The 20,606-nt window shown below is 42.2% G+C and overlaps 1 protein-coding gene across 2 annotated transcripts in view; it reads left to right on the top strand.

Moving 5' to 3' along the window:
- LOC128700298 (transient receptor potential channel pyrexia-like) overlaps positions 1 to 13,570 on the top strand; it is a 48,639-nt gene extending 35,069 nt beyond the window's left edge. For both annotated transcript variants that reach the window (XM_053793378.2, XM_053793379.2), the window contains exon 5: positions 7,099 to 13,570. In XM_053793378.2, coding sequence (XP_053649353.2) covers positions 7,099 to 8,745 — 1,647 coding nt within the window. In that variant the 3' untranslated portion in view covers positions 8,746 to 13,570. The remainder of the gene's footprint in view (positions 1 to 7,098) is intronic.
- The last annotated feature ends 7,036 nt before the right edge of the window (positions 13,571 to 20,606 follow it).

Here is a 20,606-nt window from a genome sequence, read left to right on the forward strand (position 1 = left end):
TTTGATGAAAATCACCCTCACACAGCTACTGCAAGCCGTGTTGGCAACCTGTACAATGACGCTGTTGTGAAGCACTTTAGGAAAGTCATACAGGAACGAGATGTACAGGCCTCTATGGACAGATATGTTTTGCGACAGAAGTCCAGTGACTCAAGCTGGTCCTAGTGGCATTAAAAGAAGAAGGGAAGTAACCCCAGAAAAGGACTTGCTACCTCAAGTCCTAATGGAAGGGGATTCTCCTTCTAAACAATAGGTTCGACACTCTCCCCGCCTTCCATCCCATCAATCATCACCAGATCTTCATTAAAGGTAAGTGTCATGTATTCTATTGTTAGTAGAGTACATACTACAAACTGTGCATGTCTTCTTCAGTTTGTGTGCATTAAACTTAATATTTCATGTGGTAAATGTTTTTTTTTCATAGTTTTGGGTGTCTTGCATGGATTAATTTGATTTCCATTATTTCTCATGGGGAAAATTGATTCGCTTTCCGATAATTTTGGTTTACGATGAGTTCTCAGGAACGGATTAATATTGTAAACCGGGGGTCCACTGTATTATTGTTTGGAAGGGGAATCCCCTTCCATAAGGACTTTAGGTACCAAGTCCTTTTCCAGGGTTACCTCCCTTCTTTTTTTAATGCCACTGGGAACAACTTGACAGTCACTGGACCTTTGACGCACCAAAAATCTATCCTTAGAACTCTGTACCTGGCGTTCCTCTAAGATTTTCCTAAAATGGGCCACAACATTGTCATTGTAAAAGTCACCAGCATGGCTTGCAATAGCTGAGTCAGGGTGATGTTCTTCCATAAAGGCTTGCACCTTTGTCCACATTGTACAAATGTCCTTAATCGTTGAAGGCAACGTCCTCCATCTGTCTCTCCCCTCCTCTGAAGCAATTTCCTCTGTTGTGGTCTCTTGCTGTTGCAGATGCTCTTGCGGCTTTTCAGTGGTTAGTTCTTCATCGTTGTCCTCCACCAACTCTTCCACATCCTCCCCACTAACCTCCAACCCCATGGACTTTCCCAATGACAATAGATTCCACAACTGGTATAGGCTTCTCAGGGTTAGCCCCAAACTCTTCAAAATCCCTCTCTTGTACACATTGTGGCCACAATTTCCTCCAAGCAGAGTTCAAGGTCCTGTTAGTCACTCCCTCCCAAGCCTTACCTATAAGGTTTATGCAATTGAGGATACTAAAGTGATCTTTCCAAAACTCTCTCAAGGTCAGTTCAGTGTCTGAGGTCACTTCAAAGCACTTTTGAAACACTGCTTTGGTGTACAGTTTTTTGAAATTTGAAATGACCTGCTGGTCCATGGGCTGGAGGAGAGGAGTGGTATTAGGAGGCAAAAACTTCACTTTGATGAAGCTCAACTCCCCCGCAATTCGTTCTGGCAAATCTGGAGGATGAGTAGGAGCATTGTCTAATACCAGGAGGTACTTAAGGTCCAGTTTATTTTCCAGGAGGTAATTTTTCACAGTGGGGCCAAACACATGATAGAACCAATCATGGAAAATGTCCCTAGGGACCCATGCCTTACTGTTTGCCCTCCACATCACACACAAATTAGCCTTGATGACACTGTTTTTCTTGAACACTCTGGGAGTTTCAGAGTGACACACAAGTAGAGGCTTCACTTTGCAATCCCCACTAGCATTACTACAAAACATTAGAGTTAGCCTGTCTTTCATAGGCTTGTGTCTTGGCAGTGCTTTTTCCTCTTGTGTAATGTAGGTCCTGTTTGTCATTTTCTTCCAAAACAGGCCTGTTTTGTCACAATTAAACACTCATTGGGGTTTTAATTTTTCAGTGTCTATGTACTCCTTGAATTCCTGCACATATTTTTCAGCCGCGTTTGGTCAGAACTGGCAGCCTCACCATGCCTTATCACACTGTGTATGCCACTACAATTCTTAAATCTCCCAAACCAACATTTGCTGGCCTTAAATTCACTAACATCACCACTAGTTGCAGGTGTGGAGAAATTTTCTCCAGGAGGGGGGTATCAGCCCCCTTCAGCCCCTTCAGCCCCTTTCAGCCCTGAGGGGCCCAGCCCTCTCAGAAGGGGCAAATATCTTGTTTACTGCTACAGCGAGTAATAGGGAACACTTAGCTGATAAAAGACAGCAAATCGTCTACACAGCCGCCCCTGCAGACGAGGTCTTGAATTGTTGTCATGATCATCTCTCAACGGGCTGTAATGAGTTATAATTTGTAAGATTATAAATTACCCCTAGGGGGTGTTATGTCAGCATATTTCATTCACTGATGGCTGACAAACTTACTTGTGTGGACTCAAAAGTCCACACCTTACTGCCGATTATAGGTTGATTACAAACTCCTTGCGACTCAAGAACTGCGCAGTCCCCCGTACTACAAGAAATTCGTAACCTACCTTGCTCTTGTAGCGTGAGCTATGGTGTTCTTCACACCTTCGACAGATATTGGTGACTTGATAGAAGCTGAAGTGTCCTTGGATGTCCACGTCTTCCATAGTCTAGGAATACGCACACTGGTACACTATGTTCCACAAGATTTGTCTTTATTGTTCACAATCTTATCCTGGAGTGGAACCACAGTCGATGGCCTCCACTCCAAACCAACAGATACAGATACTAATGCCGGAAAAAAAATCCCCCCCCCAGTACCAACAATACCACCAGTCCGATAACATTCTTCTTTGCAAATATACAGGGTCTAAAGCCAGCAACAAACAACAAAATACCTTTCATCCGTGGACTGCTTGCAGAGGCAAAGGCAATGTTCGCGGCTTTCACTGAGACCCACATAAAGGATCACTTGGACAACGAAATATGGATCCCAGGTTACAACCTATACAGATGTGACAGAGTGAACAGGCAAAAGGGGGGGGTTGGCCTGTACATTGCAGAGTCACTTGTTTGCACAGAACTGCTAAATGCCTCAAATGATGTAGTGGAAGTTTTAGCAGTAAAGGTCGAGAACCAAAACCTAGTCATTGGATAGTCTACAAGCCTCCGGATGCAACATCCCAGCAATTCCAGGAACAGCTGTTAAAAATTGACCACTGTCTGGAAAACCTTCCAGCTCCTGCACCCAACATCTTGCTCCTGGGGGATTTCAACTTAAGGCACCTAAAATGGAGGAATATAGCAAATAATATTGTTGCAGTAATAACACCAGGAGGCAGCTCTGATGAAAACTCACACTCACGCGAGCTTTTAAATCTCTGCACAAAATTCAATTTAAACCAGCAAATAATAGAGCCTACTAGACTGGAGAATACACTAGACCTCATCTTCACTAACAATGATGATCTGATAAGAAATATCACCATATCAAAAACAATATACTCAGATCACAACATAATTGAGGTTCAGTCATGTATGCGCGGAGCCCCAGACCGACATAATGAGATTAGTCACGAGGGAGCATTCACCAAATTCAACTTCAATAACAAAAACATAAAGTGGGACCAAGTAAACCAAGTCCTAACCGATATAAGCTGGGAAGATATACTAAGCAACACAGACCCCAACTTATGCCTAGAACAGATTAACTCGGTAGCACTCGATGTATGCACAAGGCTTATTCCTCTAAGAAAAAGGAGGAGTAGATGTAAAACAGAAAGAGACAGGCGCTCCCTTTACAGGCGACGGAAAAGAATAACAGAGCGGCTAAAAGAGGTCAATATATCTGAAATGCGTAGGGAGACACTGGTCAGAGAAATAGCAAGCATCGAACTTAAGCTAAAAGAATCCTTTAGGAGTCAGGAATCGCGGGAAGAACTAAAAGCCATAAATGAAATCGAAAGAAACCCAAAGTATTTCTTCTCCTATGCCAAATCAAAATCGAGAACAACGTCCAGTATTGGGCCCCTACTTAAACAAGATGGGTCCTACACAGATGACAACAAGGAAATGAGTGAGCTACTCAAGTCCCAATATGACTCAGTTTTTAGCAAGCCGCTAACCAGACTGAGAGTCGAAGATCAAAATGAATTTTTTATGAGAGAGCCACAAAATTTGATTAACACAAGCCTATCCGATGTTATCCTGACGCCAAATGACTTCGAACAGGCGATAAATGACATGCCCATGCACTCTGCCCCAGGGCCAGACTCATGGAACTCTGTGTTCATCAAGAACTGCAAGAAGCCCCTATCACGAGCCTTTTCCATCCTATGGAGAGGGAGCATGGACACGGGGGTCGTCCCACAGTTACTAAAAACAACAGACATAGCCCCACTCCACAAAGGGGGCAGTAAAGCAACAGCAAAGAACTACAGACCAATAGCACTAACATCCCATATCATAAAAATCTTTGAAAGGGTCCTAAGAAGCAAGATCACCACGCATCTAGAAATCCATCAGTTACACAACCCAGGGCAACATGGGTTTAGAACAGGTCGCTCCTGTCTGTCTCAACTATTGGACCACTACGACAAGGTCCTAAATGCACTAGAAGACAAAAAGAATGCAGATGTAATATATACAGACTTTGCAAAAGCCTTCGACAAGTGTGACCATGGCGTAATAGCGCACAAAATGCGTGCTAAAGGAATAACAGGAAAAGTCGGTCGATGGATCTATAATTTCCTCACTAACAGAACACAGAGAGTAGTCGTCAATAGAGTAAAGTCCGAGGCAGCTACGGTGAAAAGCTCTGTTCCACAAGGCACAGTACTCGCTCCCATCTTGTTCCTCATCCTTATATCCGACATAGACAAGGATGTCAGCCACAGCACCGTGTCTTCCTTTGCAGATGACACCCGAATCTGCATGACAGTGTCTTCCATTGCAGACACTGCAAAGCTCCAGGCAGACATCAACCAAATCTTTCAGTGGGCTGCAGAAAACAATATGAAGTTCAACGATGAGAAATTTCAATTACTCAGATATGGTAAACATGAGGAAATTAAATCTTCATCAGAGTACAAAACAAATTCTGGCCACAAAATAGAGCGAAACACCAACGTCAAAGACCTGGGAGTGATCATGTCGGAGGATCTCACCTTCAAGGACCATAACATTGTATCAATCGCATCTGCTAGAAAAATGACAGGATGGATAATGAGAACCTTCAAAACTAGGGAGGCCAAGCCCATGATGACACTCTTCAGGTCACTTGTTCTATCTAGGCTGGAATATTGCTGCACACTAACAGCACCTTTCAAGGCAGGTGAAATTGCCGACCTAGAAAATGTACAGAGAACTTTCACGGCGCGCATAACGGAGATAAAACACCTCAATTATTGGGAGCGCTTGAGGTTCCTAAACCTGTATTCCCTGGAACGCAGGAGGGAGAGATACATGATTATATACACCTGGAAAATCCTAGAGGGACTAGTACCGAACTTGCACACGAAAATCACCCACTACGAAAGCAAAAGACTTGGCAGACGATGCACCATCCCCCCAATGAAAAGCAGGGGTGTCACTAGCACGTTAAGAGACCATACAATAAGTGTCAGGGGCCCGAAACTGTTCAACTGCCTCCCAGCACACATAAGGGGGATTACCAACAGACCCCTGGCAGTCTTCAAGCTGGCACTGGACAAGCACCTAAAGTCAGTTCCGGATCAGCCGGGCTGTGGCTCGTATGTTGGTTTGCGTGCAGCCAGCAGCAACAGCCTGGTTGATCAGGCTCTGATCCACCAGGAGGCCTGGTCTCAGACCGGGCCGCGGGGGCGTTGACCCCCGGAACTCTCTCCAGGTAAACTCCAGGTAAAGAAGCTGATCACACTTCTCTTAAGTGTTTATTGTGTTTTATGAGACACTTTGTTCACACTAACGCACAGATCGTTCTTTGTTGGTTATCCTGGCATCAGTGTCACTCTCAGTAGAGTCAAAAGTAATCTGAAGATGCCACAATGCCCCACGCCGTCACTGCCCCCAGCACAAAGGAAAAGCTGACCTAGTACTTTTGCTTCCTTGCCACTTCCTCGATGAAGCAAAGCAGAATGTTTGCTTCTTGCTGTCTTAAGCATAGACAACAATGTCCACTATCTTTATTATGGTAATAAAGTGGGAGCAGGATTTACCTTAATTCTCCTGCTAAGGTAAGAGATGTACTGTCTCTTATTAAAATACACTCTGCAACACTGGACCGCACGGAGCGGCGGTCGCTTGACCACAGGTCGTATACTGGTACTGCATCTGGGATCAATTACTCGCTGTAGCAGTAAACAAGATATTTGCCCCTTCTGAGAGGGCTGGGCCCCTCAGGGCTGAAAGGGGCTAAAGGGGGCTGATACCCCCCTCCTGGAGAAAATTTCTCCACAGCAGGCATTTTTTTAATTAAATCGTCATGCAACTGCCTTGCCTTGTCACATACGATTGACTGTGAAACACTATCTCCTGATAATTGTTTGTCGTTGATCGACACCAGTAACAGTCTCTCCACATCTTCGAGTATTTGCGATCTCTGTTTTGTAAGCTTACATGTACTTGCAACTTTTGCAGCAACAGCTTCCTTGATTGCCTTTCTGCTGGCCAAGATAGTAGCGATGGTTGATTGGGGTTTGTTGTACAACCGGCCCAGCTCAGAGCCTCGCACTCCACTTTCATACTTTGCAATTATCTCTTTCTTCAGTTTGATTGTACATCTCGCCCTTTTTGCCACGGGGTTGGCACTAGAAGCTTTGTTGGGGCCCATAGTGGCTTATTTAGCAGTTACAAGCACTAAAAAAATGGAATAATACAAAATGTGTCGAATGTATGTGTGGAACCGTCCGCCATGGCTTGTAAACACTGGCACACTAGCTGAAGGCAGGGCAGCTGAGGTGCACTCAGACCAGATGGCCAGGCAGACACTTTTGGGACGATCATCCTTAACCGGGTTTTTCATCGATGGCCGAGCCAATATTTTTACGCTAAAACACATCGCTATCCGGTTTTATCGATAGCCGATGTCATTGTTAGCCGAGGGTCCACTGTATATGTTCATGAATAATCTTTCAACATCTAACAAAGCCAATGGAAACCTAATGGGATTTCATTGTTAGGACAAAACAAAGTATAATTATTTATATTTCTGAATGCAAAATATCTTGTGACATGAAAATGCAACATACCATCATAATCTGTTAGAAAAATTTTCATTCTTTTCATCAGGTACAACTGAATTTCCGTGTGCTGGTGCCAGGGGAGGGTAACAGTCTGGAGTGTCGAATGCTCTCCTGCTTTATTCGTGAAGGTCAAAAGCCTCTTCTCAAGCACCCACTCTGTGAGACGCTGCTCTTCCTTAAGTGGTTCAGGGTCCGTTCCTTTTTCATTTTTAACCTGGTGTTTTATGCTCTGTTGGTGGCAATGTTAACTTGTTACATCATTGTAGTATTCCCTGCAGCTTCATGCCTTCATATCAATAGCACTCAAGAAACAATCTTTGTACCTTTGAAGATCACTGTCCCAACATCTGATGTGGACAGTACACCACCACCTACTAAGGCAGCATCTTATCAGCAACAAAACCCGCATGACAGTTCTGCACACCTCTCGTTCCTCAGTAATAACACCATTCTGCCCATTCCTACATTCGAATTATCAAAAACAGAAAAATGCAAAAGTGAATATGAGGTTCTACTCAGATTTCTTGTTTATTTTATCTGGGGAGGAATATGCATGCTAGCAGTGAAGGAGATCTTTCAAATAATTGACACACCATGGACATACTTCTCTTCTTGGGATAATGTACTTGTGTGGCCAATAATTATATTCTCAATGATTATTACTGTTTCATCCTATGTCCACTATGATACACAAGACTGGGAGCATCATTTGGCAGCTATTGTTATACTCCTCAGTTGGGTGGAGCTGCTGCTACTCATTGGTCGGTTTCCAGTCTTTGGTTTGTACGTACAGATGTTCACTCATGTTACAAAAAACTTCGGTAAGTTTTTGTTTGCTTACATTTCCCTTATTAATGCATTTTCTCTGAGTTTTGGTGTACTTTTTCCTAATCATCCTCCCTTCAAGGTGTATTTCCTTAGATTTATAAAAACATTAGTTATGATGACTGGAGAAATTGACTATGATGAGTGGTTCTTTGCTGATGATAAAATGATCATGTATCCTGTAACATCTCACATAATTTTTGTTATTTTCTTAATATTTGTGACAATTATTCTAATGAATCTACTTGTGGGTTTAGCTGTCTCTGATATACAAGGGCTTCAGAAATCTGCTGGTTTAGATAGACTGGTACGCCAGACAGAACTGATTGCACATTTCGAGTCCTTTATGTTCAGCCAGTGGCTTGCATGGGCTATGCCAAAAGGAATTCTTAGTTTTCTGCACCGTGGTATTCTACTGTGCCCATCTCTGTATGGCAAAACTCTTATGCTAACTCCTAAGACTCTTCAAGATACTGGCCTCCCTCAAGAGCTTGTTGAAATTATTCTTCGCACAGCTCGTGCTCGAGATCATGCCTCACGCCGCAGGAATGCCTTTGCAAACTTTAGAAATTTGAGCAAAACTGCACAATATTCCAGTGATGCAGATGGAGACATGCAGAAAAGTGTTGATGCCTTGCGTTTTGGCTTAGACATACTAGTATGGGATGTAGATGGACGACGAGGGGAGAGTGCACAGCTGAAGGAAACCCTGGCTACTCTGTCAGATGAGATTGCCCATGTGAGTCAGTGTGTAGATGCCCTTACAACAGACAGACTCTGCCCCAAATGTCAGCAGCAGGAAGAAGGCAAAGATGAGTGGACAAGTGTATACATGTCATGTGACACACTTGATAACAAGACCACATAAGGCTTCAGTACATGAAGACTAGGCCTTACAAGGAATATTAAGCAAATTTTAAAGTTTTGTAGCACAGTTGATGTGCTATATATACCTGTGCTTTACCCGTCGCCAATTTCGAGGGTTCTTCTATCCCCACAGCCTGGCCTGAGACCAGTCTTGGCCACAGATATTGACACATTGTTCCATACTTTCTCCCATAGCTAATGCTCTGTAAGTTTATAGCAGACTGCAGGTTAGGGACCAGTCCCTCAATAACCTTCCATGTATGTATTACAAGGTATCTCTATTCCAGAGAACAATCCAATAGTTTTTATATTTTATTGATTTCATGGGAGCTGTATACAGCCTCTCTACATTTTCTAACAGAACGTTGGGAAGCACAAGTGATTTCAAAAGTACCATCACTAGCATTGCTTCTCTTTATTTGAAAGCTCACAATCATTTTTTCCGACATTCTAAAAGAATGTCAGATAGTTCTTGGCTTATTTTGTCCTTGTCAATTTTCAAATAGTTTACATTGGGAATTTCCTAGATTATTTACATGTGAATTTATACATGTTTGTGCTTCAATGAGATTGTGATTCTAGTGTATTGTATTTGATTGTCATTGATTAGCTTACTGTATATTAACTACATTTTCTTTATCGTGTTTTCCAAATGACAGAGCCTGATATAATTATTCTCAAGTCTTTTACCTGTTCCTTTCATTCCATATGGCCTAAGTACATTCTCTATGCTGTGCTTCTTTTGAGGTCTTTATTCTTCCTCAACCTAAGCAGTTCAAATTTATATCTACGGGCCACCATATTATTTTCATTTGCCCATTGGAAGACTTTGATTTGATTTCCCACCAAGGCAGGGTGGCCCAAAAAAGAAAAACTTTCATCATCATTCATGCCATCACTGTCTTGCCAGAGGCATGCCCACACTAGTTATAAAACCTGCAACATTAACATTCCCTTCTTCTACCAAGGTACTTATACTTATTTTGATATTGTCTGAAAGATATGAAGCTATGTCTGGTATGAGGATAAGAGAGACTAGTTGAGAAATACATAAAATGCAATCACTAGGACATGTTTATAGGAAACATTTCAGTCATGGGACCTTAGTCACTCTAAATACAAGTAAAGTAACCAAGGACCCAGGACCACAGCACTTCCATTTAATATGTCCTTGTGATTGCATTTGTCTTTCTCTCCACTACTTGTCAATATCATATACAGTACCTTCATATCCATGAGAAACTAATGGTGCTAAGACCATGCCTTGGGGTACCACTTAGGGTTGAGGCATGGCTGACCAATAGGGGCTCTCTATATGCAGTATTGAATATCATCCATTTTTTGGACAAACTATGTATCATGTAGAAATAAAGGATTTTAATTTGGTGTAGGATTTCCAAGGTTTTCTGGTTGTCTATCTTCCTCATTTGTTCAGTGAATGTCTCTGCAGTTGCTTGTAAGATAATGTCTAGGTTTTTATTCTCCAGTTTTATTCTAGGAACTTTCACCTTATTTGATGATTTCAAAAAGTGTGCAAATACTGTATGTGAATTGCACATAAACCTTTTCCTCCTTACTTACTCTGTCACATGTATAATAATTTGGGATCCATATTTCAGTCACAAAAAACTGTTAGTGGTGGTTTCCACAAAGGCTTGAAACATACCATTTATCTGTAAGCAGGTTATTTATATATGGAATTTTATTTTTCATCGTTTTTAATGCCATGTTTTGTACCAATCATTTTGCTGGTCATTTTAATACTGGTGAGATTGGTGGTGAATCCAGTGCTGCTCCCACTTGTGCTGTTGTTTGGGATGCTTGTTCTAGCCAGTGCATCTCCATCTCTATTATTATTACAATCAGGACTAAAATGCTAAACCCACAAAGGTCATACAGTGCTGCAGGGTCAGATGTACTAAGGAAAAAAAATCAAAGACTAAGTGAGGTAACATTAGGAGTATACAAGAGGCAAAATCAGTGGAGAACACTAAAGGAAAAATATAATCCAAGTTAGTGTAATAAAGATGTCACTGACAAAAAATCAAAGAGGGAGTCTGCATCAAAGGTGGGGCTGTCAGCTAGATTAGATACAGTGTGTTGAGGCAGTGGTAGCGCCAGAGGTAAATTCTGCATGCCCACTGATAGGCAGGACAGTCTAATAGAGGGTGAACTGAAAACAGAACTTGGCAATTCTCACAGTGGCACTGAGCATTTCTCCATTACCCATGGGGTAGGTTTAAAAATGTAGTGTTAGTGTTCAGCAGAAGTTTGTGGTTACAGGAAAGTGGGTGCGGGAGGGAAGAGGAGCGATTGGTGGAATGATGATGTAAAGAGAGTAGTAAGGGAGAAAAAGTTAGCATATGAGAAGTTTTTACAAAGTAGAAGTGATGCAAGGAGGGAAGAGTATATGGAGAAAAAGAGAGAGGTTAAGAGAGTGGTGAAGCAATGTAAAAAGAGAGCAAATGAGAGAGTGGGTGAGATGTTATCAACAAATTTTGTTGAAAATAAGAAAAAGTTTTGGAGTGAGATTAACAAGTTAAGAAAGCCTAGAGAACAAATGGATTTGTCAGTTAAAAATAGGAGAGGAGAGTTATTAAATGGAGAGTTAGAGGTATTGGGAAGATGGAGGGAATATTTTGAGGAATTGTTAAATGTTGATGAAGATAGGGAAGCTGTGATTTCGTGTATAGGACAAGGAGGAATAACGTCTTGTAGGAGTGAGGAAGAGCCAGTTGTGAGTGTGGGGGAAGTTCGTGAGGCAGTAGGTAAAATGAAAGGGGGTAAGGCAGCCGGGATTGATGGGATAAAGATAGAAATGTTAAAAGCAGGTGGGGATATAGTTTTGGAGTGGTTGGTGCAATTATTTAATGAATGTATGGAAGAGGGTAAGGTACCTAGGGATTGGCAGAGAGCATGCATAGTTCCTTTGTATAAAGGCAAAGGGGATAAAAGAGAGTGCAAAAATTATAGGGGGATAAGTCTGCTGAGTATACCTGGTAAAGTGTATGGTAGAGTTATTATTGAAAGAATTAAGAGTAAGACTGAGAATAGGATAGCAGATGAACAAGGAGGCTTTAGGAAAGGTAGGGGGTGTGTGGACCAGGTGTTTACAGTGAAACATATAAGTGAACAGTATTTAGATAAGGCTAAAGAGGTCTTTGTGGCATTTATGGATTTGGAAAAGGCATATGACAGGGTGGATAGGGGGGGCAATGTGGCAGATGTTGCAAGTGTATGGTGTAGGAGGTAGGTTACTGAAAGCAGTGAAGAGTTTTTACGAGGATAGTGAGGCTCAAGTTAGAGTATGTAGGAAAGAGGGAAATTATTTCCCAGTAAAAGTAGGCCTTAGACAAGGATGTGTGATGTCACCGTGGTTGTTTAATATATTTATAGATGGGGTTTTAAGAGAAGTAAATGCGAGGGTCTTGGCAAGAGGCGTGGAGTTAAAAGATAAAGAATCACACACAAAGTGGGAGTTGTCACAGCTGCTCTTTGCTGATGACACTGTGCTCTTGGGAGATTCTGAAGAGAAGTTGCAGAGATTGGTGGATGAATTTGGTAAGGTGTGCAAAAGAAGAAAATTAAAGGTGAATACAGGAAAGAGTAAGGTTATGAGGATAACAAAAAGATTAGGTGATGAAAGATTGAATATCAGATTGGAGGGAGAGAGTATGGAGGAGGTGAATGTATTCAGATATTTGGGAGTGGACGTGTCAGCGGATGGGTCTATGAAAGATGAGGTGAATCATAGAATTGATGAGGGGAAAAGAGTGAGTGGTGCAATTAGGAGTCTGTGGAGACAAAGAACTTTGTCCTTGGAGGCAAAGAGGGGAATGTATGAGAGTATAGTTTTACCAACGCTCTTATATGGGTGTGAAGCATGGGTGATGAATGTTGCAGCGAGGAGAAGGCTGGAGGCAGTGGAGATGTCATGTCTGAGGGCAATGTGTGGTGTGAATATAATGCAGAGAATTCGTAGTTTGGAAGTTAGGAGGAGGTGCGGGATTACTAAAACTGTTGTCCAGATGGCTGAGGAAGGGTTGTTGAGGTGGTTCGGACATGTAGAGAGAATGGAGCGAAACAGAATGACTTCAAGAGTGTATCAGTCTGTAGTGGAAGGAAGGTGGGGTAGGGGTCGGCCTAGGAAAGGTTGGAGGGAGGGGGTAAAGGAGGTTTTGTGTGCGAGGGGCTTGGACTTCCAGCAGGCTTGCGTGAGCGTGTTTGATAGGAGTGAATGGAGACAAATGGTTTTTAATACTTGACGTGCTGTTGGAGTGTGAGCACAGTAACATTTATGAAGGGGTTCAGGGAAACCGGCAGGCCGGACTTGAGTCCTGGAGATGGGAAGTACAGTGCCTGCACTCTGGAGGAGTGTTAATGTTGCAGTTTCATAACTGTAGTGTGAAGCACCCCTTTGGCAAGACAGTGATGATGTGAATGATGAAAGTTTTTTTTTTTTTCGGGCCACCCTGCCTTGGTGGGAATCGGCCGATGTGTTAATAAAAAAATATATATATACGTAGTATGCACAATAATATGAGTGTATGTCTCATATATTTAGTAGATTCAGGCTTTTATAAAGTGGTGGGGTGGGCTGTCTGGCACAGGAACTGGTAATCATCTGCACAGCAGTGAAATGTGTGTCTAACATATAATTGGGATAGTGTAGTTTCTCAAACATAAAAGCAATGATAAGACCAGAAACCCAAACAAGATTTGACAATACAGTTTGTTATGGATCAACTCAGACCACCATTGCTACCAACAGTTGCAAAGTTGTCTAGAGATTACTGCATAATAATCGGAGAATGGAATAACCCTGTGTGGAGCCGCTTGTATGCGTTTGGGACAAACGCCTATTTGCAAGTCAAACAACAATTTGCAAGTCAATATTTTGATGGAAAAATGTTACGATTTGTGAAAATTATGAATTCCAATGCTTACAAAAAACGAGGGTCCCCTGTACTGCATTTTTAAAACAATCCTATCCCTCTTCAAACCCCCCCCCCCTGCTACCCATACTTGCACTAGCCCACCTTTCTGCCAAATAGTTGCTTTTATCTCACCCTAACTTCCTCCTCCCTTAGTTTATAAACTTTCACCTCTCTTACTTACTACTGTATAACAGAGACCTGGTTCAACCTGAAAGATAGAGAAATGCCTTCTGAATGCAACGTACAGGGTTATAAACTATTCCACACTGATAGGGTCAACAGGAAGGGTGGTGGAGTGGGGATGTATTTCAGAGAAAATTTAAATTGTTGTCTTAGACATGATATAAGATTAGAAACATCGAACACAGAATCTGTTTGGCTACAGTTTCTCGAGGGATGTGACAAATTAATTTTGGGTGTGATTTATAGGCCCCCAAACCTTGATAGGGAGTGCAGTAAGCTGTTATGGGACAAAATTCATAAGGCATCTAGATATGAAAATGTTGTGATAATGGGAGATTTTAACTTTAGACAAATTGATTGGAACAATATGATAGGAAATCTTGAATCTAGTGACTTTCTTGATATGGTTCAGGATTGCTTTTTAGAACAGGTTGTGACAGAACCAACTAGAGGAAACAATCTGCTTGACTTGGCTCTTGCCAACAAAGATTCACTAATTAATAATCTTGAGGTTAATGATGAGCTTGGGGAAAGTGATCACAAATCACTTCGTTTCAATATATCATGGAATTACCCAGATAACTGCAATCAAATCTCTGTCCCAGATTTTCGACTGGCCGACTACATGGGACTGAAAAATTACCTGGTTGGGCTAAATTGGGATGTCCTGACTATGGGTCAGGTAGGTGATCTTGGTTGCCAATATGATGTTTTTCAGAGCATAGTTCTAGCTGCCCAGACAACTTTTGTTCCGAGTAGGGAAATTAGATCTAACGAAAATGATCCCAAATGGATGAACAATAGATTAAAACATCTCATTGGTCAAAAGAGAGGCATATATAGGCATATCAAAGGAGGGGATGGGCAGTTAAGAAATAAATATATTCAATTAAAGAGAGAAATAAAGAAAGGAATAAGAAAAACAAAAAGGGATTATGAGGCTAAGGTTGCAATGGATTCAAAGACTAACCCAAAAGGGTTCTTTCAGGTATACAGAAGTAAGATTAGGGATAAGATTGGCCCACTTAAGAGTAACTCTGGTCAGATCACTGACAGTGATAAGGATACGTGTGAAATTCTCTATACCTACTTCCTCAGTTTTCACCCAGGAAAATACTAGCGATATTCCTGAAATAATAGATTATGTAGAACAGGGTGATAAATTATGCACGATTGTGGTAACTAGTGACATGGTCCTCAGACAAATAGAGAAACTAAAACCTAACAAATCCCCAAGTCCTGATGAACTGTTTGCAAGGGTGTTAAAGGAATGCAAAGAGGAGCTTAGCATACCTTTGGCTAATCTTTTTAACATATCACTACAAACTGGCATAGTGCCTGATAAGTGGAAAATGGCAAATGTAATACCTATTTATAAGGCAGGTGACAGGTCCTTGGCTTCGAACTATAGACCAGTAAGCCTTACCTCCATAATGGGAAAATTTATGGAATCAATAATTGCCGAAGCAATTCGTAGCCATATTGATAGGCACAGATTGATTAATGAATCTCAACTTGGTTTTACAAAGGGGCGTTCCTGTCTTACGAATTTACTAACCTTTTTCACTAAGGTGTTTTTGGGAGGTAGATCATGGTAATGAATATGATATTGTGTAATGGACTTCAGTAAGGCTTTCAATAGAGTTCCACACCAGAGGCTATTGAGGAAACTTAAGGCACACGGAATAAGAGGAGAAATTTTTTCCTGGGCAGAGGCATGGCTGACAAATAAACAGCAGAGAGTTTGCATAAATGGGGAGAAATCAGAATGGGGGCACGTCACAAGCAGTGTTCCTCAGGGGTCAGTGTTGGGCCCGTTGTCGTTCACAATTTACATAAACGACAATGAGGGAATAAATAGCGACATCAAATTTGCTGATGACGCCAAAATAGGCCATCCAATTCATTCTAATGAGGACACTAGAGCACTCCAGGATGATTTGAATAGACTGATGCAATGGTCGGAGAAGTGGCAGAAGCAGTTTAATATTGACAAATGCAAAAGTTGGACAGGTAAATAACCATGCCACATATAAACTAAATAATGTAGATCTTAATACTACTGATTGCAAAAAGGATTTAGGAGTTCTGGTTAGCAGTAATCTAAAACCAAGACAACAGTGCATTAGTGTTCGCAGTAAAGCTAACAAAATTCTTGGCTTCATATCTAGAAGTATAAATAATAGAAGTCCTCAGGTTGTTCTTCATCTCTGTATATCCTTGGTTAGGCCTCATTTAGACTGGTGGTCCCTCGCTTTTCGTAGTTCTCGGGAATCATAGATTTCGGAAATCATAGGGATATTTTCGTATAAACATGGGCTCGCTAATCATAGGTTGACTCGCGAATAGTAGTTCGTCCAGGACGCGTACGCACGGTGTGAGCCGGGGCGGCCTCCCTACCCAGCCAGTCTGGCATTGTTTACCAGTGAGCAAAGGTCCCCTCACGTGCTCCTACGAAATATTTCATAATATTCCACTCATTTTAGTGCTTGCAAGTACTAAATAAGCTACCATGGCTCCAAAGAAAGCTCCTAGTGCCAAGCCTGTGGTAAAGAAGGTGAGAAATACGATTGAATTTAAGAAAAAACATCATTGAACAATATGAAAGTGGCACAAGTGCGGCCGAATTGGCCAGGATGTATAAGAAACCCTACACAACCATATGTTCCATAGTGGCCAAGAAAAAGGAAATCAAGGATGCTGTTGTTGCAAAGGGGGTAACTATGCTGACAAAAATGAGATCACCAGTACTCGAAGATGTTAAGAAGTTATTGGTGTGGATAAACGAGAAACAATTAGCAGGAGATACTCTTATGACTTCGATTATTTGTGAAAAAGGCTAGGCAGTTGCACAACGATCTGGTAAAGAAATTGCCTGCAAATAGTGGTGATTTGAGTGAATTTAAGGCCAGCAAAGGTTGGTTTGAGAGATTTAAGAACCGTACTGGCATGCACAGTGTGGTAAGGCATGGTGAGGCTGCCAGTTCGGACCACAAGGCGGCTGAAAAATATGTGCATGAATTCAAGGAGTACATAGAGGCTGAAGGACTGAAACCTGAACAAGTGTTCAATTGTGATGAAACAGGCCTCTTTTGGAAGAAAATGCCAAAGAGGACCTTCATTACACAGGAGGAAAAGGCAATGCCAGGACATAAGCCTATGAAAGACAGGCTGATGCTCATGTTCTGTGCTAATGCTAGTGGGGATTTCAAAGTGAAGCCATTACTAGTGTACCATTCTGAAAATCCCAGTGTGTTCAGGAAAAACAGTGTTATGAAGAGTAAATTGTGTGTGTTTTGGAAATCTAATAGTAAGGCATGGGTCACGAGGGAAATTTTCGTCGAGTGGTTCAATGAAGTGTTTGGCCCTAGTGTGAAGAATTACCTCCTGGAAAAGAAATTGGATCTCAAGTGCGTGCTAGTAATGGACAATGCATCTGCTCATCCTCCAAACTTGGATGACCTAATTTTCGAGGAGTTTGGGTTCATCACAGTAAAGTTCTTGCTTCTGAATACCACTCCTCTCCTTCAGCCCATGGACCAGCAGGTCATTGCAAACTTTAAAAAACTCTACACCAAAGCAGTGTTTTACAGGTGCTTGACTGTGACCACAGACACTCACTTGACCCTAAGGGAATTTTGGAGAGAACATTTCAGCATCCTCCATTGCATAACCCTTATAGGTATGGCTTGGGAGGGAGTGACTACCAGGACTTTGAACTCTGCCTGGAGAAAATTGTGGCCAGATTGTGTCGACAAGAGGGATTTTGAAGGGTTTGGGACTGACCCTGATGAGCCTATATCTGTTGTTAAATCAGTTGTGGCACTGGGGAGTTCCATGGGGTTGGATGTGAGTTTGGAGGATGTGGAAGAGTTGGTGGAAGACCACAACGAAGAGCTCGCCACTGAGGAGCTGCAAGAGCTTCAGCAGGAACAGCAACAGATCGCAGCTCAGAATCTTGCTGCAGAGGAGGGAGAGAGATGGAAGGTGCCTTCTTGAGAAATTAGATTATAATAATAATCAAAAAGAAGCGCTAAGCCACAAGGACTATACAGCGCTGCAGGGCAGGAAGGAAGCGAGGGCATCAGGTGGCAAAAGGGAGATGGATGAGTAATAGGTTACGGATAACAGCAGGCAGTGGATGGTGAAAGGGTAAAGGGCAGCAAGAGACTGAACTAGAAAGGGCTGAGGGGAGTGCGAAAAGTATCAGAGTTTGTGGAGTAAATCAGTCATTGTCAAGAAGCCAATGAGAGAGTCAGGATTAAAGGAGGGTCAATCAGCAAGAAGGGAAGGTAAAGAGAGAGTAGTAGAACGAAGACGACGTTGGAGGTAAATTCTGCGTGCTCGTTGATAGAGAGGGCAGTCTAACAGAATGTGGCTAATCGATACTGGAACTTGACACTGCTCACAGAGAGGAACAGGGTGCCTCTCCATGAGATACCCATGAGTAAGACGAGTGTGACCAATGCGAAGGCGGGAGAGAGTGGTCTCCCAACCTCGGCACTGATGACAAGAAGACGGCCAGTAACCTATGCTCGGTTTAATAGAATGAAGTTTGTTACCGAGCAGAGTTGACCAACCTTGTTGCCAACGGGTGCGAAGGTGGGTAGCTATTGCAGCAAAATAGTTCAGAAATGGAACACCTCGATAGGAAATTGGTAGGTCATGAACTGCTGACCGCGCAGCAGTGTCTGCCTGTTCATTGCCCTGTACCTCGACATGACCAGGGACCCAACAAAAAACAATATCTTTATGTTTGGTAGAGATACGGCGTAGCCAAAGTTGGATACGGAGAACTAGGGGATGAGATGTATCAAATTTTCGTATAGCCTGTAGAGCATTAAGGGAGTCTGAGACTACTACAAATGATGACACAGGCATAGATGCGATACGAATAAGTGCTGCAAGAATGGCATACAGTTCAGCAGTAAAAATGCTAGCTGAAGATAGTAAATGTCCCCGCACGACGCTGTCCGGAAACACTGCTGCGAATCTGACGCCGTCTGAAGACTTAGAGCCATCTGTGTACACAGCGGTGGCATGAGAATGGGAGTGGAAGTGATCAAGAAAAAGAGAGCGGGAAGCCTAGATTTTTGCTATGTGGGGTAAGATGGAAAGCTTTATGGAGAAACATCACCCTGACAAGGTTGTTGCAAGCCATGTTGCCAACATGTACAGTGACAAAGTCTTGGGCCATTTTAGGGAAGTGTTAAAGAGATGCCAGAAACAGAGCTCTCTCCACAGTTATTTTGTGAGACAGGACTCCAGTGACTCTCAAGGTGGTCCTAATGGCATTAAGAAACAGAGAAGAGAAGCAACCCCAGAAAAGCAATTGGTACTTGAGGTGTTGCTGGAAGGGGATTCCCCTTCCAAACTGTAAACAATCCAATCTCTCCTCCTCCAGTCTCCCATACACTAAGAAGAATCTCCAATAAAGGTAAGTATTATGCTGTTAATGTTTCATTCATCATTTCCCATTGCATTGTTTATGTACTACATCTATATTTCATGTAAAAAATTTTTTTGTTTTAATACTTCTGGGTGTCAGGAACGGATTAATTGTATTTACATTATTTCTTATGGGGAAAATTGATTCGCAAATCGTAGATTTCGATAATAGTAGCAACTCCAGGAACGGATTAACTACGAAAAACGAGGGACCACTGTATGCTGCTCAGTCCTGGTCACTGTATTACAGAATGGATATAAATGCTCTGGAAAACGTACAGAGGAGAATGACAAAGATGATCCCATTATTATTATAACAAAAAAGAAGCGCTGAACCACAAGGGCTATACAGCGCTGCAGGGCAGGAAGGGAGCGAGGGTATCAGGTGGTAAAAGGGAGATGGATGAGTAATAGGTTACAGAGAACAGCGGGGCAGTGGATAGACTGAGGGCCCTGAATCTGCACTCTCTTGAAAGGCGTAGAATTAGGGGGGATATGATCGAGGTGTATAAATGGAAAACAGGAATAAATATAGGGGATGTAAATAGTGTGCTGAAAATTTCCAGCCAAGACAGGACTCAAAGCAATGGTTTCAAGTTGGAAATATTCAGATTCAGGAAGGATATAGGAAAGCACTGGTTTGGTAATAGAGTTGTGGATGAGTGAAACAAACTCCCGAGTACAGTTATTGAGGCTGAAACGTTGTGTAGTTTTAAAAATAGGTTAGATAAATAAATGAGTGGGTGTGGGTGGGTGCGAGTTGGACCTGACTAGCTTGTGCTGCTGGGTCTGGTGCTGTGCTCCTTCCTTGAGTGGAGGTGACCAGACTGGGTGGGTCATTTGGCGAATCTGGGGGGGGGGGGGGGGAGACATGGACCTGCTTCGCATGGGTCAGTAGGCCTGTTGCAGTGTTCCTTCTTTCTTATGTTCAATACCACGGTAATTTTACTTACAAATTGATACATAGAACTGTTGGACAAAAAATTCATGGCTACCTTTGAGAAGTGCTTACTGTCACCTGCTGTATAGCCCTTGTGGCTTAGCGCTTCTTTTTGATTATAATAATTACTGTCATCTGGCAATACATCAAGATTCCAAAATTAGTATGTGAAACTTTTGTTTGGACAAACATCGGAGAAGACTCTCTTAGTAACATTATTACTTAAACCCTATGCCATCAGTCACTTCTTATATGATGGAAAATACAATCAAAAAGAAGTGCTAAGCCAATGGAAAATACAGTACTTTTAGATATATACTAGGTTAAATACATGGTAAACTAAACAAGAACACG

This window comes from Cherax quadricarinatus, chromosome 71, assembly GCF_038502225.1.
Source record: "Cherax quadricarinatus isolate ZL_2023a chromosome 71, ASM3850222v1, whole genome shotgun sequence".
Taxonomy (NCBI): domain Eukaryota; kingdom Metazoa; phylum Arthropoda; class Malacostraca; order Decapoda; family Parastacidae; genus Cherax; species Cherax quadricarinatus.